This window comes from Vidua macroura, chromosome 26, assembly GCF_024509145.1.
Source record: "Vidua macroura isolate BioBank_ID:100142 chromosome 26, ASM2450914v1, whole genome shotgun sequence".
In the NCBI taxonomy this organism is placed as follows: Eukaryota; Metazoa; Chordata; class Aves; order Passeriformes; family Viduidae; genus Vidua; species Vidua macroura.
The window spans coordinates 5,947,349-5,969,965 of NC_071596.1; the positions used below are offsets into that span (position 1 = coordinate 5,947,349).

General features: G+C 65.4%; 2 protein-coding genes across 2 annotated transcripts in view; one reads left to right on the top strand and one right to left on the bottom strand.

The window, feature by feature from the left end:
• Positions 1 to 1,148: 1,148 nt before the first annotated feature.
• On the bottom strand, positions 1,149 to 9,189 carry GTPBP3 (GTP binding protein 3, mitochondrial). Its single transcript, XM_053999418.1, is given in 10 exon segments — positions 1,149 to 1,458; positions 2,248 to 2,631; positions 3,433 to 3,598; positions 4,479 to 4,622; positions 5,316 to 5,388; positions 5,486 to 5,688; positions 6,625 to 6,711; positions 7,960 to 8,059; positions 8,061 to 8,214; positions 9,141 to 9,189. Coding segments are annotated over 10 exon segments (1,584 nt in total). The 5' UTR covers positions 9,179 to 9,189; the 3' UTR covers positions 1,149 to 1,223.
• Positions 9,190 to 11,389: 2,200 nt separating this feature from the next.
• Positions 11,390 to 22,617, top strand: part of ANO8 (anoctamin 8) — a 15,581-nt gene continuing 4,353 nt past the window's right edge. Inside the window, exons 1-14 of the mRNA XM_053999375.1 lie at positions 11,390 to 11,498; positions 14,562 to 14,672; positions 15,598 to 15,730; positions 16,001 to 16,139; positions 16,555 to 16,651; positions 17,033 to 17,149; positions 17,704 to 17,831; positions 18,241 to 18,402; positions 18,911 to 19,063; positions 19,508 to 19,634; positions 19,726 to 19,781; positions 20,281 to 20,355; positions 21,348 to 21,998; positions 22,555 to 22,617. Of these exons, the coding sequence (XP_053855350.1) occupies positions 11,399 to 11,498; positions 14,562 to 14,672; positions 15,598 to 15,730; positions 16,001 to 16,139; positions 16,555 to 16,651; positions 17,033 to 17,149; positions 17,704 to 17,831; positions 18,241 to 18,402; positions 18,911 to 19,063; positions 19,508 to 19,634; positions 19,726 to 19,781; positions 20,281 to 20,355; positions 21,348 to 21,998; positions 22,555 to 22,617 (2,112 nt within the window). The 5' untranslated portion in view covers positions 11,390 to 11,398. The remainder of the gene's footprint in view (positions 11,499 to 14,561; positions 14,673 to 15,597; positions 15,731 to 16,000; positions 16,140 to 16,554; positions 16,652 to 17,032; positions 17,150 to 17,703; positions 17,832 to 18,240; positions 18,403 to 18,910; positions 19,064 to 19,507; positions 19,635 to 19,725; positions 19,782 to 20,280; positions 20,356 to 21,347; positions 21,999 to 22,554) is intronic.

The following is a 22,617-nucleotide window of genomic DNA, read 5'->3' on the forward strand; positions in this document are numbered from 1 at the left end:
CCACTCGTGTGGATGGAAATCCATGGAAAAATCGGGAATTCTGGGAGCGGGAATTCCGCACAGAGGGGTGGGACACGCCCGAGGACGAGGGACAGGGATGTCCTTGTCCCCAGAGGATGAGGGACAGCGCTGTCCTTGTACCCCGGCCCCAAATTTGGGGACAACTCGCTGCTTGTGTGGATGGAAATCCATGGAAAAATCGGGATGGGGAGCGGGAATTCCATCCCGGCTCTGCACAGAGGGGTGGGAAGTGCCCGAGGGCGAGGGACAGGGACAGAGGATGAGGGACAGGGATGTCCTTGTCCCCAAAGAAGGACGAGGGACTGCGCCATCCTTGTCCCCCCGGCCCCCCCGGAGCGGGGCAGGGATTGATTCCCAGGATTTTTTCCCGGGATTTACGGCTGCGTTTCCTGTGGAAAATCCTTTTCCTGCCCCGCCGCCCCTGCCCGCACGCCAGGCGCCACCGAGGCCTCCCGGAGTGTCCCTTGTCCCCTGTGCCACCCCGAGTGTCCCCCAAGGCGTGTCCGTGCCGGGACAAGGGCACTGCCACCCCCTGCCACCCCCCCCAGGATGGCGATGCCACCTCCCCCCCCCCCAGCTCCTGCCCAGCCCCAGGGTGGGACCGCGGTGACAAAGGTGACAAAGGTGACAAAATCTCACCGTCCCCGAAGGTCGGGGTGGAGGGGGGGGAGCCTCAGGCACTGCCAGAGGATTTCCTGGAATTCCTCCATGGATAATCTCGGAGCTCCAGGTGCTTCCCCAGCCCGGGAGCGCCGCCTGGGGGGTGGCACAGGGCGGGTGGCACACGGCGGGGGGGGGTGGCACAGGGGTGTCCCCAAGAGATGCCACCATTTTTTGGGGTGGCAGAGCACCAGCAGGATCCCACACCTGCCACGGCTTGGAGGAATTCCGTGGATTGGGATGGATCCTGGGGGTCCCAAACCCCTCACGCCGAATCCTTGGGGTCGGGGCACAGGGATGTGCCCCTTGTCACCCCGGGGATGGGGACACCCCAAACTGGGGACAGCTGGGGTGGCTTTTCCCTTCCAGCTCCTTGTTTGTCCCCCTGGCCAGGAATTGGGACTTTTCCCAGGGTTTTTTCCCCCACATTTGGGGTTTGGGACACGCTCCCACACACGGCCACCAGCGAGGGGACAACACCAAAGGCACCAAAGGCACCACGGTTTAATGCCGGCGACACGGCGCCCCGCGGAGCGCCAGCGTCACTTCCCGACACAAAAATCCCTAAAAATGATATCCAGGACATCCTCGGCGCCCACGTGCCCGGTGATCCTGCCCAGCTCCCGCCGTGCCACCCGCAGCTGCTCGGCCGCCACCGCCAGGTCCCCGCTGTCCCCGAGGTCCCCGAAGCGCTCCAGGGCCGCCGCGCACGCCCCGAGGTGGCGGCTGTGCCTGCTCTGCGTCAGGCTGGGCCACCCCGACAGCGGATCCCCACACCTGGGAAAGGGTCGGGAACGGGGGGGAACGGGAATGGGAATGGGAACGGGAACGGGAATGGGAATGGGAACGGGAATGGGAATGGGAATGGGAATGGGAATGGGAATGGGAAAGGGAACGGGAATGGGAATGGGAATGGGAATGGGAACGGGAATGGGAACAGGAATGGGAACGGGAGGGGATGGGAAATGGGAGGGGATGGGGAACGGGAATGGGAAAGGGAATGGGAAAGGGATTGGGATTGGGAATGGGAATGGGAACGGGAGGGGAATGGGAAAGGGAATGGGAATGGGAACGTGAACAGGAATGGGAGGGATTGGGAATGGGAAAGGGAATGGGAATGGGAAAGGCATTGAAATGGGAAAGGGATCGGGAATGGGAAAGGGATCAGGAATGGGAGGGGATCGGGAACAGGAGGGGATTGGGAATGGGAAAGGGATTGGGAATGGGAGAGGGAATGCGAGGGGATCGGGAACGGGAAAGGGATTGGGAATGGAAAAGGGATTGGGAATGGGAAAGGAATTGGGAATGGGAAAGGGATTGGGAATGGGAAAGGGATCAGGAATGGAAAAGGGGATTGGGAATGGAAAAGGGATTGGAATTTCCATTTTCGATGGAAAGGGAATTGGGAACAGAAAAGAGATCAGCCAGGGAAAAGGGGATCAGGCATGGAAACGGGGATTGGGCATGGAAACGGGCATTGAGAACAGAAAGGGGGATCAGCCATGGCACAAGGGGATCAGGCACCCCAAAAAGCGGGCTGAGGGTTTGGGGTGCCCCCGGACTCACAGCTGTGCCAGCTGTTGTGCCAGCAGCTCCAGCAGCGCCTCCAGCCCCTGGCCCGTCTTGCAGGACAGCAGGGTGGCAGGGGGTCCCTGGGCACCGGCGGCACTCGGGGACCCCTGGCAGGACAGCAGGGTGGCAGGGGGTCCCTGGGCACCGGCGGCACTCGGGGACCCCTGGCAGGACAGCAGGGTGGCAGGGGGTCCCTGGGCACCGGTGGCACTCGGGGACCCCCCGTGCCCCCCCAGCAGGTCGGCCTTGTTGAGCACCAGCACGCAGGGGGTGCCCGGGGGCGGCTCCAGCGCCGCCAGCGCCGCCCCCAGAGCCGCCGGCGCGGGTGGCACCGAGGTGGCATCCAGCACTGCCAGCACCAGATCGGCCTGGCACAACCTGGGGACGCACACGGCGACGTCACCTTGCGGGCTGAGCCGCGGGGACACCCTGAAACACACCCCAAAACCCCACAAAACACCCCAAAACATCCCAAAACACCCCCCAAAACACCCTGAAACCCCACAAAACCCCACAAAACACCCCGAAACCCCACAAAACCCCACAAAATCCCACAAAACATCCCCCAAAACACACCCCAAAACACCCTGAAACTCCCCAAAACACCCTGAAACCCCACAAAACACCCTGAAACCCCACAAAACCCCACAAAACACCCCGAAACCCCACAAAACCCCACAAAATCCCACAAAACATCCCCCAAAACACACCCCAAAACACCCTGAGACTCCCCAAAACACCACAAAACCCCCAAAAACACCACAAAACACCCCGAAACGCCCCAAAACATGGCGAAACTGCCCGAAACACCCTGAAACATCACAAAACCCCACAAAACAGCACAAAACCCCACAAAACAGCGCAAAACCCCCCAAAACACCCCCAAAACCCCACAAAACCCCCACAAACCAGCGCAAAACCCCCCAAAACCCCCCCAAAACACCGCAAAATATTCCAAAACACCCCAAAACGCCCCAAAACCCCACAAAACCCCCCAAACCAGCGCAAAACCCCCCAAAACCCCTCAAAACACCCCAAAAGACCATAAAACTCCACAAACCCCCCCCCAAAGCAGCGCAGAACCCCCCAAAACCCCCCAAAATCACCCCCCAAAACCCCCCAAAACACCACAAAACACCCCCAAACACCCTGAACCCCCCCGAACGCCCCGGCGCTCACCGGGCCCGTGCCCGGCTGACGCCCTCGCGCTCCACGGGGTCGCTGGCCTGGCGCAGCCCCGCGGTGTCGCTGAGCACCAGCGGGTACCCCCCGATGTCCAGGGCCACCTCCAGCACGTCCCGCGTGGTGCCCGCCGTGGGGGACACGATGGCGGCCGGGCGCCGACCTGGGGACAGCGGGAAGGGTCCTGTGGGGTTTGGGAATTGTCCCGGGCCATCCACACCCATGGGTGACATGGGGACATCAGGAATGGTCCCCGTGGGATTTGGGAATTATCCTGGGCCATCCACACCCATGGGTGACTTGGGGACAGCGGGAATGGTCCCTGTGGGGTTTGGGAATTATCCCGGGCCATCCACACCCGTGGGTGACATGGGGACATCAGGAATGGTCCCTGTGGGGTTTGGGAATTGTCCCGGGCCATCCATACCCGTGGGTGACTTGGGGACATCAGAAATGCTCCCTGTGGGATTTTGGAATTATCCCAACCCCTCCATGCCCATGGGTGACTTGGGGACATCAGGAATGGTCCCTCTGGGATTTTGGGAATTATCCCAACCCGTCCATGCTCAGTCCCTGCTGTGGGTGACTTGGGGATACTGGGAATGATCTGGAATTGACTCTGGAATTTTGGGAATTATCTCGTGCCCTCCACACCCACGGGTGACACGATGGCCTTGGGGACATCAGGAATGGTCCCTGTGGGGTTTTGGGAATTATCCCAGCCCCTCCACATGCAGTCCCCAGCCCGGGTGACCTGAGGACACTGGGAATGGCTCCCTGGGGGATTTTGGGAATTATCCTGGGCCCTCCACACCCGGGGGTGACATGGGGACATCAGGAATGGCTCCCTGTGGGGTTTTGGGAATTATCCCAACCCCTCCACACGCAATCCCCATCCTGGGTGACCTGAGGACACTGGGAATGGCTCCCTGGGGGATTTTGGGAATTATCCCAGCCCCTCCACACGCAATCCCCAGCCCAGGTGACCCGGGCACAGCGGAACAGCCCCTCTGGGAGCCCGGCAGGCTCCCGTGGCCACTCACAGAGCAGGTTGAGCAGGCTGCTCTTGCCCACGTTGGGGGGGCCGGCGATGACCGCCCGGACCCCCCCCCGCAGCAGCTCCCCCCGGCGCCCGTCCCGCAGGTGGCCCCGGATGTCCCGGAGCAGCTCCCGCACGGTGACATCCACTGCGGGGACACGGCGGGGTCAGCCCTGCCCGGGGGACAGCGGGGCCCGACCCTGACCTGGGGGAAACACCGGGAGAGCCCCGGGGCCTGACCCCCAAATTTGGGATAAAACACCGGGAGAGACCCCAGAGCCTGACCCCCAGATCTGGGATAAAACACCGGGAGAGACCCCGGGGCCTGACCCCCAAATTTGGGACAAAACACCGGGAGAGACCCCGGGGCCTGACCCCCAAATCTGGGATAAACCCCGGGGCCTGACCCCCAAATTTGGGATAAAACACCGGGAGAGACCCTGGGGCCTGACCCCCAAATTTGGGATAAAACACCGGGAGAGACCCCAGAGCCTGACCCCCAAATTTGGGATAAAACACTGGGAGAGACCCCAGAGCCTGACCCCCAAATTTGGGATAAAACACTGGGAGAGACACCGGGGCCTGACCCCCGAATTTGGGATAAAACACTGGGAGAGACCCCAGAGCCTGACCCCCAAATTTGGGATAAAACACCGGGAGAGACCCCGAGGCCTGACCCCGAAATTTGGGATAAAACCCCGGGACAGACCCCATGTCCCGGTCAGGGGGACAGACAAGGACCTGGAGCAGCCGGGTGGGACAAGCCCCCCTGGATGTCCCCATTCCCAGGGTGCCACCGTGGGGACACAGCCGTGGCACCATGGGGTCCCCGGGGGCTCACCTCGGGCCACAACCTCTTCCTCCACGTTGTCATCCTCGCTGAAGTCGATGTAGGCCTCCAGGTGGGCGAGCGCCTGCCGTTGGGGTGGGAGCCATCCCTGAGCTGGTGGCCACCCAGGAGGGCTCGGTGGCCACCCGGGAGGGCTCGGCGGCCCCGCAGGTGAGCCCCACCTGGGTCAGGGCGTGGCTCCAGCGCTGGTAGAGCCGGCCCAGGTCCCCCTCCATCTGCCGGAGGGCCTGGCGCCGCTGCGCCTCCGTCTCGGCCCCGATCAGGTCCCGCAGGCCCTCGGCCGCCGTCAGGTCCAGCTTGCCGTGGGCAAACGCCCGGCGCGTGAACTCGCCCGGCTCGGCCGGCCGCAGCCCCGGCAAGCGGCCTGGGGGAGCCACCGGGGAGAGCGGGGGGACGGGGTGTCCCGGGGAAAGGGATGGGGAGGATCAGCCCGAACCCCGGATCCCAAAGGGAATGGGGAAAAGGGGAATGGGGAAATGGGACAGGAGAAATGGGAATGGGAAAGGGACGGGGAGGATCAGCCCGAACCCCGGATCACAAAGGGAAGGGGGAAAAGGGACAGGGGAAATGGGAATGGGGAAAAGGGACAGGGGAAATGGGAATGGGAAAGGGGACAGGGGAGGATCAGGCTGAACCCCGGATCACAAAGGGAATGGGGAAAAGGGACAGGGGAAATGGGACAGGGGAAATGGGACAGGGGAAATGGGACAGGGGAGGATCAGCCTGAACCCCCAAGATCCCAAAGGGAAGGGGAAATGGGAAGGGGGAAAAGGTGAAGGGGAAATGGGGTGGGGAAAGATCAGCCTGAACCCCGGATCACAAAGGGAATGGGGAAAAGGGACAGGGGAAATGGGAATGGGAAAGGGGACAGGGGAGGATCAGCCTGAACCCCCAAGATCCCAAAGGGAAGGGGAAATGGGAAGGGGGAAAAGGTGAAGGGGAAATGGGGTGGGGAAAGATCAGCCTGAACCCCGGATCCCAAAGGGAAGGGGAAATGGGACAGGGGAAATGGGAATGGGAAAGGGGACAGGGGAGGATCAGCCTGAACCCCAGATCCCAAAGGGAAGGGGGAAAGGATCAGCAGGGATGGAAAAGGGGCAGGATGGGCTGGAATAGGATCAGCAGGACTGGAATAGGATCAGGGGGGCTGGAATAGGATCAGGATGAGATGGAATAGGATCAGGGGGGCTGGAATAGGATCAGGGAGGCTGGAATAGGATCGGGGGGCTGGAATAGGATCAGGGAGGCTGGAATAGGATCAGGGGGGCTGGAGTAGGATCAGGGGGGCATCGGGGCTCACCCAGGGCCCGCAGCACCCCGCTGACCACGGCGGGCCCCCCGTGCACGTGCAGCTCGGCACAATCCTCCCCGGTGAAGCTGTGGGGCCCTGCGGGCACACGGGGCTGGGTGGGCACCCCCGGCTCCCCCTCGCCGCCCCCACACCCCAAAACGGCCCCTGGGGAGCTCCGGGAGAGACCCTTCCCCAGAGCAGCTCCATGGGATCGCTGCCAAGGGACCCACGGCGACCCCAACCCCAAACGGGGCCAGGACAGGCCCCAAGACTCCCATGGGGCACTGAGCCCCCCCAAACCTCAATTCACACCCCCAAACCCCAATTCCTGCCCCCAAACCCCAAACCCGTGCCCCCAACCCCCAGCCCCGTGTCCCCCGACCCCAAACCCGTGCCCCCCAGCCCTCAGCCCCGTGTCCCCAGCCCCGTGTCCCCCGACCCCAGCCCCATGTACCCCAGCCCCAGCCCTGTGTCCCCCGACCCCAGACCCAGCCCCGTGTCCCCCAACCCCAAACCCGTGCCCCCCAGCCCTCAGCCCCGTGTCCCCAGCCCCGTGTCCCCCAGCCCCGTGTCCCCCGACCCTAAACCCATGTCCCCCAACCCCAGCCCCGTGTCCCCCATCCCATGTCCGCACCCCCGTGCTGTGTCCCCAGCCCCGTGTCCCCAAACCCCAAATCTGTGTCCCCAGCCCCAGCCCCGTGTCCCCAAACCCCAAATCTGTGTCCCCTGACCCCAGCCCCGTCTCCCCAAACCCCAAACCCGTGTCCCCCGACCCCCAGCCCCGTGTCCCCAGCCCTGTATCCCCAGCCCCATGTCCCCAAACCCCAAATCTGTGTCCCCCCACCCCAAACCCGTGTCCCCCGACCCCAGCCCCGTGTCCCCAACCCCAGCCCCGTGTCCCCCGTGTCCCCAGCCCCGTGTCCCCAGCCCCATGTCCCCAAACCCCAAATCTGTGTCCCCCCACCCCAAACCCGTGTCCCCAACCCCAGCCCCGTGTCCCCAAACCCCAAATCTGTGTCCCCCGACCCCAGCCCCGTGTCCCCCAGCCCCAGCCCCGTGTCCCCAGCCCCGTGTCCCCAAACCCCAAACCCATGTCCCCCAGACCCCAGCCCCGTGTCCCCAGCCCTGCATCCCTAGCCCCATGTCCCCAAACCCCAAATCTGTGTCCCCCCACCCCAAACCCGTGTCCCCCGACCCCAGCCCCGTGTCCCCCGTGTCCCCAGCCCCGTGTCCCCAAACCCCAAACCCGTGTCCCCCGTGTCCCAGCCCCATGTCCCCAAACCCCAAACCCGTGTCCCCCGTGTCCCAGCCCCATGTCCCCCAGCCCCAGCCCCGTGTCCCCACCTGGGAACCACACCACGAGCCCGCGGTCCAGGCTCTCGGCGCTCTGCGGGTCCCGGATGCGCCGCAGGGCCAGGACCCGCGGCGGGGGGCGGCGCGGGGGTGGCGGTGAGGCTGCGCAGGGCCCCCGCGCTGCCCGGCCCGCTGGCCCGGATCACGGCCACGCCGCAGCGCCCCGGCGCCGAGCACAGCGCGAAGATGGTGTCACCTGTGCCCGCCGCAGGTGCCACCCGGGCCGAGCTCAGCGCACGCGCCCACCTGCGGGGGCGGCGCCGGGATCCGTGGGGGCACCCCCGGCTGGGCACAGGGGGGGCGCGACCCCCCCCCCCACAAGGTGTGTGCTGGCCTCAGGTGTTCCCCTGCCAGGTGGGACCTTCACCCAGGGACCCCTCCCCAGGGACTCCTCCCCAGGTGAGACTTCTCCCCATGGATCCCTTCCCCAGGTGAGACCCCTCCCCAGGGACCCCTTCCACAGGTGGGACCCCTTCCCATGTGAGACCCTTCTCCAGGTGAGACCCTTCTCCAGGTGAGACCCCTCCCCAGGTGAGACCCCTCCCCAGGGACCCCTTCTCCAGGTGAGACCCCTCCCCATGGATCCCCTCCCCATGTGAGACCCTTCCCCAGGTGAGACCCTTCTCCAGGTGAGACCCTTCCCCAGGTGGGACCCCTCCCCATTATCCCCTTTACCAGGTGGGACCCCTTTCCCAGGTGAGACCCCTCCCCATGAATCCCTTCCCCAGGTGAGACCCCTCCTCAGGTGAGACCCTTCTCCAGATGAGACCCCTCCCCAGGTGAGACTCCTCCCCAGGTGAGACCCCTCCCCATGGACCCCTTCCCCAGATGGGACCCCTCCCCAGGTGAGACCCTTTCCCAGGTGAGATTCCTCCCCATGGATCCCTTCCCCAGGTAGGACCCCTCTCCAGGTGGGACCCCTCCCCAAATGCCCCCCCGCCCAGGTACTCCCCATCTCCAGGTGTGCCCCCTCCCCATGGGTCCCCTCCCAGGTGAGACCCCTGCCTTTACTCCCCCTCCCCAGGTCCCCCCAAACCCCCCGGCTCAGCCATTCCCGTACCCCGCCATGGCAGAGCCACCCCCGGGGGTGTCCCCGTGTCCCCCCCTGTCCCCCCCTGTCCCCCCTGTCCCCCCTGTCCCCTCTGTCCCCTCTGTCCCCTCTGTCCCCTCACCTGCCCCGCGCCGCCCTCACGGCCCCGCTCAGCGCCATCGCTGCCCTCAGCCTGGCCCCGCCCACCGCCGCACGCCATTGGGCAAACCCACCGAGGGGGCGTGGCTACCGCTGAAATCCCGCTCCTGATTGGTTAATAACCCGCGCAGGGTCCGCACCGGCCTCAGCGCCCCCTCCCATTAACGTATGCTATTGGTTAATATAAAATAATGGGCGTGGCTAGCGGTGAAACACGGGTTTTGATTGGTCAATGAGCAAACATGGCGGCGCCCTGAGTGAAGCCGTGCGGGGCCGCGGTTCCGCCCGGCCCCTCGGGTCCCGCCGAGAACCACGGGTCGCTATTTAAATTCTATTTATATTTAAAATCTATTTATATTTAAATAAAATTTCTTAATTTTGTAAAAGTCTATTAAGGGTAAAATCCAGCGCTGGGGCGCTTGGCTGTTTGCTTTATGTTTATATTTTTATTTTAAAAATTTATTTCTTTTAAATATATAAATAAATATATTTATGAATATATATGAATGCATTCATATTTGTATGAATATGCATGTGCCCCCTGTAATGGAACAGTCTATAGAGAACGTGGTTAAATTAAATAAATACAAATGTATTAAATTTATATTTTTATATATAAACACAATATCTATTTAATATAATATTGCGGTAGTTTTCTATTAAGTAGATATTACTTATATATATATATAAAATATTTTTATATTTATTTAACTCAATCCACGTTCTCTATAGACTGCTCCATCAGGGGGGTACATGCATATTTATAAAAGTTTATATTAAAAGATTTCTTTGCATTTCGATGTCCTTTTGCTTGGTTTTAACCTTTGACTTGTCTTCCTGCCACCTTGTACATTGTACCAAAATATTTTATTTCTTCTTGTGGCTATATTTTATTATTATTATTATTATTATTATTGTTATTATTATTATTGTTATTATTAGTCCTGTCCCTATCTCAGTTCCCGAAATCTTGGCTCGGCTTCCAGCGGGGATACAGACAGGGACGGACTGGGATGGACTGGGATAAACTGGGACGGACTGGGATGGACTGGGATAGACTGGGATAAACTGACAGGAATGGACTGGGACGGACTGGGGCACAGGCAGTGACAGACTGGGACAAACTGGGACAGACTGGGATGGACTGGGATAAACTGGGACAGACTGGGATGGACTGGGACGGACTGGGATGGACTGGGATAAACTGGGACAGACTGGGATGGACTGGGACGGACTGGGATGGACTGGGATAAACTGGGACAGACTGGGACAGACTGGGATAAACTGGGATGGACTGGGACGGACTGGGACAGACTGGGATAAACTGGGATGGACTGGGACAGACTGGGACAGACTGGGATGGACTGGGATAGACTGGGATAAACTGACAGGGATGGACTGGGATAAACTGGGACGGACTGGGATGGACTGGGACGGACTGGGACAAACTGGGATAAACTGGGATGGACTGGGATAAACTGGGACAGACTGGGACAGACTGGGATAAACTGGGATGGACTGGGATGGACTGGGACGGACTGGGATAAACTGGGAGACGGACTGGGATAAACTGGGACGGACTGGGACGGACTGGGACGGACTGGGACAGACTGGGACGGACTGGGGCACAGGCAGGGGCGGACAGGAGCTGCCCCGGCCCCCCCGTGCCCCCCCCCGTGCCCCCCCCGCGGCCCCCGGGCCCGGCGGGGACATCTCCCGGTGGCACCGAGCGGCCGGGCCGGCACCGGGCCCCAGCCCCCGCACCCCGGGGGGCTCCGGGCGGCCTTGGGGGGGCTCTGGGGGGGGGGGGGGGCGCTCAGGGGGGTCCCCCCGGGATGGCGGGGCCGCTCTGTGGGGGAGGGGGAGGGGGGGGGGGTCACCCAAAATGTCACGGGGGCTCGGGTTACCGGGAGCCGCCTCACCGGGCGGGGCGGGGGGGGGGGGGCACTGAGGGGGCACCGGGGTCACGGCGGTGCCGCCGCCCCCCGGGACCCCCCCCCCCCCATCCGGGACACCCCCCCCCCCCCCCCCCCCGCCGCCTCCCCCACCGCGGGGCGCGGCCGGACACGCGTGGCCGAGCGGGGCGTGAAAGGCTCCGGGAGCTCCGCGCTCCGCTCCGCCGCCTTTGTCCCTCCTTCCTCCTCCTCCTCCTCCTCCTCCCGCCCGCACCGGCACCGGCACCGGCGGCCCCGGCGGCCCCGGCGGCCCCATGCACCGGCCCCCGGCGCCGAGCCCCGCACCATGCCCGAGCCGCCGGCCGCGGCGCAGGACGGAGAGCGGCCCCGGCGGGCCCCGGCCGCGGAGGAGCGAGCGGAACCGGCGGCCCCCACCGGAGTGCTGGGTACGGGGAACCGGGTACGGGGAACCGGGCGGTGCGGGGGGCTGCGGGAAGCGGCGGGAGAGCCGGGGGGCGGCGCGGGGAGGGCCGGGATGCGGCTCGCTGCGGATGCGGGCCGGGATGCGGCTCCCCGGGGAGCTCGGAGCATCCCCCCGGTACCGGGACGGCTCCGAGCCCCCCCCCCCACCCCCACCCACCCGTGGGGGTCCCGCCTCATGGTGGGGGGGGGGGGGGGGGTGTCTGTGGCTCTCTGGTGGCCGCGGCTGATTTTGTGTCACCAACCCCCCCCCCCCCCAGCCCCGAGCCCCCCCCGGGATGAGGCTGGCAGCGGGCTCCGTGTCCCCCCCCCCCGCCTCACCGGTGACATCCCCAGCACCCCCGGTGTCCCCCCCCGCCCCCTGAAAGGTGTTTTGCCGCCCCCCCCACCCCTTGCCAGGCCCGTGCCCCCCCCCCCCCACCCCAGCACGCCAGGGGGGTGGCGCAGCTCGCAGCCTTTGTGTCGCTGTCCCCACGCTGTCGTTGGGGTCGCCTCCCCCGCGTGGCGCCGGGCCAGGTGACATCCCCCGCTCGGGGTCCCCGCGGTGTGGGGGGGGTGGCAGGGCCTGGTGGCAGCCGTGCCACCGAGCGGGGCTCCTGGCGGCGGGTGGGTGACCCACTTCGTGCCCCCCCCCCCCCCCTCCGGGGACGGCGCTCGCTCCCGGGCAGCGGCGGTCCCCGGCACGCCGCAGCTCCGGTGACCTTAGCCCGGGAGCCAAGGTGAGCGGCACGGCCGGCGACAAACGGCGGGGGGACCCGCGGGGTGGCACAGGGCGCGCCAGCCCCGCCGAGCCCTCCGGGCCGCTTCGGTGGTGGCACCGCGTGTCGGGAGGGGCTGCGGGGACAGCGGGGTGAGGGTGGCGGTCACCCCGCCATGCCCGGCCAGCCTGGGGGCGCTGGGGACCCCCCCCATTTCCCATGACCTTGGGCAGGGAAAGCCCCCCCGGCCCCGGGTCTGTGCCCCCGGGGCGGGCATTGCCCCACGCGGGTGGCAGTGTCGCGGGTGGCCGTGGCCGCGGCCGGGCCCCGCAGCCGCCGCCCGCGCCGGGTGGCACCGCTGCGGGCAGGGCATAAATAATGCAGGGTGGGTGAGCTCAGCCGGCGTCACCCGGCCGGGGTGGCACGGCCACCGCCGCCAGCACCCTGTGCCCGCCGGGCACCCTGGTAGCCCTGCAGCCTGGTATCCCAATGGCCTGGCACCCTGAAACACTGGCACCCTAAAACACTGGCACCCTGAAACACTGGCACCCTAAAACACTGGCACCCTAAAAAACAGTGGCACCTTGAAATACCTGCACCCTAAAACAGCGGCACCCTGAAATACCTGTGCCCTAAAACATTGGCACCCTGAAACACTGGCACCCTGAAATACCTGCACCCTGAAATACCTGCACCCTAAAACAGTGGCACCCTGAAACACTGGCACCCTGAAATACCTGCACCCTGAAACAGTGGCACCCTGAAATACCTGCACCCTTAAACAGTGGCACCCTGAAACACTGGCACCCTGAAATACCTGCACCCTGAAACACTGGCACCCTAACAGTCTGGCACCCTGACACCCCAACACCCAGCTACCCCTGTACCCCAACACCATAGTACCGCTGCACCCCAATACCCCAAAACCCGGCTACGCCTGTACCCCAACACCCTGACACCCCAATACCTCAGCCCCCCTGCACCCTGGCACCTTGGCACCCTGACACCCCAACACCCAGGCACTCGGGCACCCCAGTACCCTGATACCCTGACCCCCTGGCATCCCACCCCTGTCTCCCCAAAGAGTCCTGCACTGTAACACCCTGGCACCCCAACACCCAGACACCCCAATACCCCAACACCCTGGCACACAACCCCCTGGTACCCCTGGCACCCAACACCCAGACACCCCAACACCTCAGCACCCTGGCACCCAATACCTTGATACCCCTGGCACCCCAACACCCAAGCACCCCTAAACCTCCACCCCCCGGCAGCCTGGCACCCCGTTGCCCCCACACCCTGGCACCCCCGCTGCCCCCACACCCTGGCACCCCCGTTGTCCCTCACCCCAGGGCAGGACCCGGCCGTGCCGGACCGGTGCCACAGCGGGGGTGGCAGCCTGGCGCTGTCCCCAAGTGCCACCCGCGGCTCGGGGACAGCGCAGCCTTTCAGAGCCCAGCAGGGCGCGGAGTTCGGGGGGTCCCAGCGGAGGTTCCCGGGAGGTGCCCGGCTTTGGGGTGCCTTCCCTGGCATCAGCAGCTCCGGCATTTCCTGTTTTCCCGGGCGGTTTCCGGCACCCCGAGCCCTTCCCAGCCCTTCCCGGCCGAGGAGGGGACACTGAGGCACGAGGGGACACTGAGGCACGAGGGGACACTGAGGCAGGGAAGCGACAAACGGGGTCCCCGCGCCACCGGGGACCCCCATCCCTCCGTCCCCGCCAGCCCCGGGTGGATTTTTTGGGATCCCCCCCCCGTCCCCACCCTTCCCGGGAGGCGCTTTGGGGACACCGGGCACGGCGACGGCGCGTCCCAGCGGCGCGGCCACCCCAGGGCGGGGCGGCGGCCGTGTGGCCGTGTCCCCTCGGTGCCACCGCGGCCCGGGGGGCTCTGGGGACCGTCCCCAGCGCAGCCCGGCGCGGCGGCGCGGGGCCCGCCGGGTTTCCATGGAGACCGGCTGCTTTTTTTTTTTTTTTTTTTTTTTTTTTTTTCCCAATCCCCGGTTTTCCTGCGGTTCTCCGGCCCCGCCGAGGGGCAGCGGGAGGAGGTGAGAGCCCTCGGGGACGCTCCGAGGGGACACCCCGCGACATTCGGCACCGGCGGGGGCGGCGGGACGCGCTGGCCGCCGCTCCCGCAGCTGTCGGGGCCGGTTTTGGGGGAGCTGCCGCGGGAGAAATCCGATGCCGGGGCGGTGGCACCGCCGTGACCCGTGCCATGGCCGGGTTGGGGACAGCCCGGGCTGGGGACAGCCCGCGGCCATCCCGGGGCTCCGGGGCCGTTTGGGATCCGCTCCCCGCGGATTTTGATCCCTTCCCGGCCTCCCCCCCGGCAGATAAACTCTTCGGGAAGCGGCTGCTCCAGGCCGGGCGCTACATCATGTCCCACAAGGCCTGGATGAAAACGGTGCCCACGGAGAACTGCGACGTGCTCATGACATTCCCGGGTAGGGACGGGCCCGGGAAACCGGGACCGGGGTGGGGAGGGACCGGGAGAACCGGGACCGGGGTGGGGAGGGACCCGGAAAACCGGGATCGAGATGTAACCGGGAAAACCGGGATCGGGAGGAGGTGGGACCAGGAAAATCAGGATAGGGGTGGGCCCGGGAAAACCGGGATCAGGATGTGACCGGGAAAACCGGGATTGGGATCGGGTGGAACCGGGAAATCCGGGATTGGGGTGGGGTGTGACCGGGAAAAACGGGACTGGGATATGGTCAGGAAAACTGGGATCGGGACGGGTGTACCCGGGAAAATCCGGGATAGCCGAGGCAGGAGGGGGTGGGGATGGTGGGGAGAGCCCCGGAGGTGGCAGCGGGGATGGGGGGGATGGGGACGTGGGATGTTGGGAAGAACGAGGGATGCGAGGGGGGATGGGGGTGTGGGAAGGGATGGGGAATGTGTGGATGGATGGGGACCAGGATGAGGGACATGGGGATGGGTGAGGACTGGGACAGGGACACCTGGGGGATTTGGGGACCGGGACAGGCACACCTGGGGGGTTTGGGGACCAGGATGAGGGACACCTGGGGGATTTGGGGACCAGGAGAGGGACACCTGGGGGATTTGGGGACCGGGCCAGGGACACCTGGGGGATTTGGGGACCAGGACAGGGACACCTGGGGGGTTTGGGGACCAGGATGAGGGACACCTGGGGGATTTGGGGACCAGGACAGGGACACCTGGGGGGTTTGGGGACCAGGATGAGGGACACCTGGGGGATTTGGGGACCAGGACAGGGACACCTGGGGGGTTTGGGGACCAGGATGAGGGACACCTGGGGGATTTGGGGACCAGGATGAGGGACACCTGGGGGTTTTGGGGACCGGGCCAGGGACGCGTGGCGGGACACGGGCGCCGCTGTCCCCGCAGACAGCACGGATGACCACACGCTGCTGTGGCTGCTGAACCACATCCGCCTGGGCATCCCCGAGCTGATCGTGCAGGTGCGGCACCACCGGCACACGCGCGTCTACGCCTTCTTCGTCACCGCCACCTACGAGAGGTGCGTGCCCGTCCCCAACGCGCCCCCGGCGTGTCCCCAACGCTGTCCCCAATGCCGTCCCCAACTCCATCCCCAACGCTGTCCCCAACTCCATCCCCAACGCTGTCCCCAACGCCATTCCCAACTCTGTCCCCAACACCGTCCCCAACACCGTCCCCAACTCTGTCCCCAACTCTGTCCCCAACTCTGTCCCCAACGCTGTCCCCAACGCCGTCCCCAACGCTGTCCCCAACGCCATCCCCAACGCCGTCCCCCACGCTGTGGCCGCAGTTTGCTGCGCGGGGCGGACGAGATGGGGCTGCGGAAGCCGGTGAAGGCGGAGTTCGGGGGCGGCATGCGCGGCTTCTCCTGCGAGGAGGATTACATCTACGAGAACATCGAGAACGAGCTCGGCTTCTTCAGCTCCCAGGTGGGGCACGGGGCGTGGGGTAAGGGTGTGGGTTGTGGGGTAAGGGTGTGGGGTGTGGGATATGTGATATAGGGTGTGGGGTAAGGGTGTGGGGTGTGGGGTATGGGGTGTGGGATATAGGGTGTGAGATATGGGGTGTGGGGTAAGGGTGTGGGGTGTGGGGTGTGGGATGTGGGGATATGGGATTATGGGGACATTGGGTATGGGATACAAGTATATGGGATTATGGGGATGCGGGACATGCGGGTCTGGGGAGGCTGGGTGAGGATCCAGCCACCCCCAGCGCTGGGGACAAGGACAGGGCCAGGGACAGGGACAGGGACAGGGCCAGGGACAGGGCCAGGGCCGGGGAGGGGACAAGGACAGGGACAGGGAGGGGACAAGGACAGGGCCAATGGCGGCGTGTCCCGCGCAGGAGCGGCAGAGCATCATCCGCTACTGGCTGGAGAACCTGCGGGCCAAGCAGGGCGAGTCCCTGCACAACATCCACTTCCTCGAGGGACAGCCCATCAGTGAGTGTGGCACCCGGTGGCACCCGGTGGCTCCCGGTGGCTCCCGGTGGCTCCCGGTGGCACTGCCACTGTGGGGTCACGGCGGGCACAGAGCTCCCGCGGGCCACTGTCCCCACTGTCCCTGTCCCAGCCCCGCCACCCCCAGGGCCATGCGGGGTGGCAGTGGGGTCCTGGGGGGTCTGGCCGTGTCCCCACTGTCCCTGACCCCCGTGTCCCCATCCCTGGGGCCGTGTGCTGGGCAGGGATCACGGTGGGCGCGGAGCTGTCCCCACTGTCCCCGCTGTCCCCGCCCCTACTCCCCCCACACCGGGGCCTCGCGGGGTGGCAGCGGGGAGCCCGGGCCGTGTCCCCGTGTCCCTGACGCCGTGTCCCCGGTGCCAGTCCCGGAGCTGGCGGCGCGGGGGGTGATCCAGCAGCTGTTCCCGCTGCACGAGCAGAGGATCCTCAAGCGCCTGATGAAGTCCTGGGTGCAGGCGGTGTGCGAGGCGCAGCCCCTCGGTGAGACCTGGGGGGGATTTGGGGTGCCAGAGGCTTTGGGGTGACCCCAGAAGGGTTTTTGGGGTCCCATTTGGGGTGATCCCAGTGGGATTTTTGGGCTCCCAGCCCCTCAGTGAGATTTGGGGGGGATTTGGGGTCCCAGAGGCTTTGGGGTGACCCCAGCAGGGTTTTTGGGGTCCCATTTGGGGTGATCCCAGCGGGATTTTTGGGCTCCCAGCCCCTCGGTGAGATTTGGGGGGGATTTGGGGTACCAGAGGCTTTGGGGTGACCCCAGCAGGGTTTTTGGGGTCCCATTTGGGGTGACCCCAGCAGGGTTTTTGGGCTCCTATTTGGGGTGACTCCAGCAGGGGTTTTGGGTTCCCAGCCCCTCAGTGAGCTTTGGGGGGGATTTTGGGTGCCAGAGGCTTTGGGGTGACCCCAGCAGGGTTTTTGGGGTCCCATTTGGGGTGATCCCAGCGGGATTTTTGGGCTCCCAGCCCCTCGGTGAGATTTGGGGTGACCCCAGCGGGGTTTTGGGGTCCCGGCCGCGCTGATGTCCCCCGTGCCCCGCCCAGATGACATCTGTGACTATTTTGGGGTGAAGATTGCCATGTACTTCGCCTGGCTGGGCTTCTACACCTCGGCCATGGTGTACCCGGCCGTGTTCGGCTCCATCCTCTACACCTTCACCGACAGCGACCAGGTGGGGCCTTTGGGGTCACGGGGGCTCCCCAGCCTTCCTGGAGGGTTGTCATCCCCTCTTGGGGTTTCCAACCTTCTGTGAGGGTTTCCAAACTCCTTTAAGGGTTTCCATCCCCTCTTGGGGTTCCCATCCTTCCCTGGGGTTTCCATCACTCCTTGTGGGTTTTTCTTCCCTTCGTGGGGTTTTCATCCCTCCTTGTGGGGTTTTCCATCCTTCCTTGTGGGGTTTCCCTCCCTCCTTGTGGGGTTTCCCTCCTTCCCTGAGGGATTCCCTCCCTCTTCCTCCCACTTTTCCCTCAATCCCCCACGCCAGCCATTCCCTCTGGCCTGGGGGGGTCGGGCAGGATTTGGGGGCTGTCGGGGCCGGGAGGGGACCAACCCCGCTGCAGTTGGTGCTGTCTGTCCCCCAGACCAGCCAGGACATCTCCTGCGTGGTCTTCGCCATCTTCAACGTCGTCTGGGCCACGCTGTTCCTGGAGGAGTGGAAGCGCCGCGGCGCCGAGTTCGCCTACAAGTGGGGGACGCTGGACACGCCCGCGGAGTCCCTGGAGGAGCCCCGGCCCCAGTTCCGGGTCAGACACCGGGGGGGGGTCCCGTCCCTTGGGAGGGGTCCCCATCCATGAGGGGGTCCCTTTCCACGGGGGGTTCTGTCCCTTTTGGGGGATCCCATTCCTTGGGAGGGGTGCCATTCCTTGGGGAATCCCATTCCTTCTGGGGGATCCCATTCCTTGGGGGATCCCATCCCTTCTGGGGGATCCCATCCCTTTTGGATGAATGATCCCATTCCTTTTGGATGATCCCACTCCTTTTGGGGTATCCCATTCCTTCTGGGGTATCCCATTCCTTTTGGATGAATGATCCCATCCCTTTTGGATGATCCCATCCCTTTTGGGGTATCCCATCCCTTCTGGGGTATCCCATCCCTTTTGTATGATCCCATTCCTTTTGGGGTATCCCACCCCTTCTGGGGTATCCCATCCCTGGGGAAGGCCCCCAGACCCCATCCCGGGGGGGTTCAGCTGCCAGCCCGTGCTGGGGGTGTCCCTGGCTCTGGGGGTGCCACGGGCCGTGTCCCCGCAGGGGGTGAAGCGGATCAGCCCCGTGACCAGCGCCGAGGAGTTCTACTACCCGCCCTGGAAGCGCCTCCTGTTCCAGAGCCTCGTCAGCCTCCCCGTGTGCCTCGCCTGCCTCACCCTCGTCTTCCTCCTCATGCTCGGCTGCTTCCAGCTCCAGGTGCGGCCCCGTCCTGGGGACAGGGACGGTGGCACTGCCCCTGCTCCTGCCCCTGGTGCTGCTCCTGATCCTGACGTGTCCCCGTCCCTGTCCCTGTCCCTGTCCCTGTCCCATCCCTGTCCCATCCCTGTCCCTGTCCCATCCCTGTCCCTGTCCCTGTCCCTGTCCCATCCCTGTCCCATCCCTGTCCCTGTCCCCGTCCCTGTCCCCGTCCCTGTCCCCATCCCTGTCCCTGTCCCATCCTTGTCCCTGTCCCATCCCTGTCCCATCCTTGTCCCTGTCCCATCCTTGTCCCTGTCCCATCCCTGTCCCATCCCTGTCCCTGTCCCTGTCCCATCCCTGTCCCTGTCCCCATCCCTGTCCCTGTCCCATCCCTGTCCCATCCCTGTCCCTGTCCCTGTCCCTGTCCCTGTCCCTGTCCCATCCCTGTCCCTGTCCCCTCAGGAGTTCGTGCTGAGCGTTCAGGAGCTGCCGCGCGTCCTTCGCTTCCTGCCCAAAATCATCCTGGCCGTCATTGTCACCGCCTGTGACGAGCTCTACAAGAAAGTGGCCTTGTGGCTCAATGACATGGGTGCGCTGGGGACCCTGGGGTGGCCCTGGGGTGGCCCTGGGGTGGCCCTGGGACCCCCCGAGCCCCCCTGACCCCCCCCCGTGCCCTGCAGAGAATTACCGGCTGCAGAGCGCCTACGAGAAACACCTGATCATCAAAATCGTCCTGGTGAGGGGACACGGGGACACTGGGGGGACACTGGGGACACAGGGGATGAGGGGGGGCACTGGGGGGACTGGGGACACTGGGGACTTGGGGGGGACTGGAGAGGTCCTGGCAGCTCTTGCTGGGGGGACACAGGGGACACAGGGGACACGGGGGACACAGGGGACACAGGGGACACGGGGGACACGGGGGACACAGGGGACACAGGGGACACGGGGGACACAGGGGACACAGGGGACACGGGGGACACAGGGGACACGGGGGACACAGGGGACACAGGGCACTGGGGGGGACTGGAGGGGTCCCAGTGGCTCAGAGGGGACCAGAGAGCTCCAGGAGGGACAGAGGGGACCCGAGGGGTCCTGGCAGCTGCAGAGGTGACAGGTGGGGCTGGAGATGTCACGGAGGGGACACGGAGGGGACCCGGAGGGAAGCAGAAGGTTTCTGGCGGCGCTGAGGGGACACCGAGGTGACCGAGGTGCCACCCCGCTGTCCCCGCCAGTTCCAGTTCGTCAATTCCTACCTGAGCCTTTTCTACATCGGATTCTACCTCAAGGACATGGAGCGCCTCAAGGAGGTGAGGGGACCCTGCCGGGGGGGGGCCCGGTGTCCCCAGAGTGTCCCCAGAGTGTCCCCAGCACCCCTCCACCCCTCTCCACCAGCAGCGCATCCCCCGCGTGTCCCCGCGTGTCCCCGGCGCGGCGGCTCACGGCGCGTCTCTGTGTCCCTGTGTGGTGTGGCCGTGTTGTCCCTTGTGTCCCTCGTGTCCCTTCCGCAGCTCCTGCTCATCCTGTCCCTGTCGCAGAGCCTCGCGCGGCAGCTCCGGGAGGCTCTGCTCCCCTCCATCCTCCTCCACCTCCACCTGTCCCTCATCTTCCTCAGGCGCCTCCTGCGCTTTTGCTGGACCCTGGGAGTATCCAAAGTAGGAGCGCGGGGACAGCCAGGGGACAGCCAGGGGACAGCCAGGGGACAGCCAGGGGACACGGGAGGGACGCAGGTGTCCCCAGCCCCCCCAGGTGTCCCCACACCCCCATCGGGGTGTCAGCGATGGGCGGGGGGGGGGGTGACAGCAGAGGGGACACTGTGGGGGTGACAGGGAGGGGTGGGGACGCCACAGGAGGGGCAGGGACACCTCGGGGACACCACGGGGACATCAGACAGGAGCAGGGACACCACGGGGACACTGTGGGGACATTAGAGAGGAGCAGGGACACCACGGGGACACTGTGGGGACATTAGAGAGGAGCAGGGACACCACGGGGACATCAGAGAGGGGCAGGGACAGCACAGGAGGGGTGGGGACACCTCGGGGACATCAGAGAGGATCAGGGACACCACGGGGACACTGTGGGGACATCACAGAGGAGCAGGGACACCACGGGGACACTGTGGGGACATTAGAGAGGAGCAGGGACACCACAAGGGGAGCAGGGACAGCACAGGAGGGGCAGGGACAGCACAGGAGGGGCAGGGACAGCACAGGAGGGGCAGGAACGCCGCGGGGCCAGGCCGTGGGGACACGCGCCATGAGCGGGGGGTGTGACACCCGTGGCCACCGTGTCCCCGCAGATGCTGGCCACGCTGCTGATCACGCGGCAGTTCCTGCAGAACGTGCGGGAGGTGTCGCAGCCCCACCTGTACCGGCGCCTCCGCCGCGGCGACCTCAGCGTGCGCGGCCTGCGGCAGCTCGCCCAGGCGCTGCTCTGCCTGCTCGCCCCGCGGCGACCCCCGCGGGCCCCCCCGGAGGGGCCGCGCGGCGAGAAGAAATGTCTGAACGGGGGCTGCGGGGTGCCCGAGGAGGAGGAGGAGGAGGAGGAAGAGCGGCGCGGCTCGGACTCGGAGGAGGAGAGCGCGCTGGACTGCGGGCTGAAGCTGAAGAAGGTGAGCTTCATCGAGCGTGGCGAGCGGCGGGCGGAGCCCGCTGGCCCCGAAGACGAGCCCTTCCTGGAGGAGGGCAGCCCCACCATGGTGGAGAAGGGCATGGACCCCGCGGCCGTGTTCGAGCTGTGCGAGGAGGAGGAGGAGGCCGAAGCGCAGCCCGGCAGCCCCGGCAGGGCGGCGGAGCCGGCGGTGCTGGCGAGGAGGAGGAGGAGGGAGGAGGAGGAGGGCGAGGAGGAAGGGAGGAAGCGCAACCGCGCCTCGTGGATTGACCCCCCCGAGGAGGATTACTCCACGCAGCTGACGCAGGCCGAGGTGGAGAGCTGCATGAAGAAGTACGAGGTGGGTGGCTTTTGTCCCCTTTGTCCCCTTGTCCCTGCACCTGCTGGGTTCCCCAGGGGGTTCCTGGGGCTCCTGAGGTGTCCCCGTGGCCATCAGGACCTGAGGTGTCTCCAAGGCTTGTGGGGTTCCCGAGGTGTCACCGTGGCCATCAGATCCCCAGGGTGTCCCCAGGGCTTGTGGGGTTCCCGAGGTGTCCCCGTGGCCATCAGGACCTGAGGTGTCCCATGGGTTCCCTGAGGTGTCCCCGTGTCTGGTGGCCTCCTCGAAGTGTCCCTGGACCTGGTGGCCTTCCCAAAGTGTCCCCGTGGCCATCAGGACCCCCAGGGCTTGTGGGGTCCCTGAGGTGTCCCCGTGGCCATCAGATCCCCAGGGTGTCCCCAGGGCTTGTGGGGTCCCTGAGGTGTCCCCGTGGCCATCAGGTCCCCAGGGTGTCCCCAGGGCTCCCCGCGGTGTCCCCATGTCTGGTGGCCTCCCAGAGCGTCCCTTCCCGGGGTGTCCCACCAGGACCCGTCCCGGGATCCTCCCGACCCGGGCCGTGTCCCCGCTGTCCCCTCAGGACACCTTCCAGGACTACCAGGAGATGTTCATCCAGTTTGGCTACGTGGTGCTCTTCTCCTCG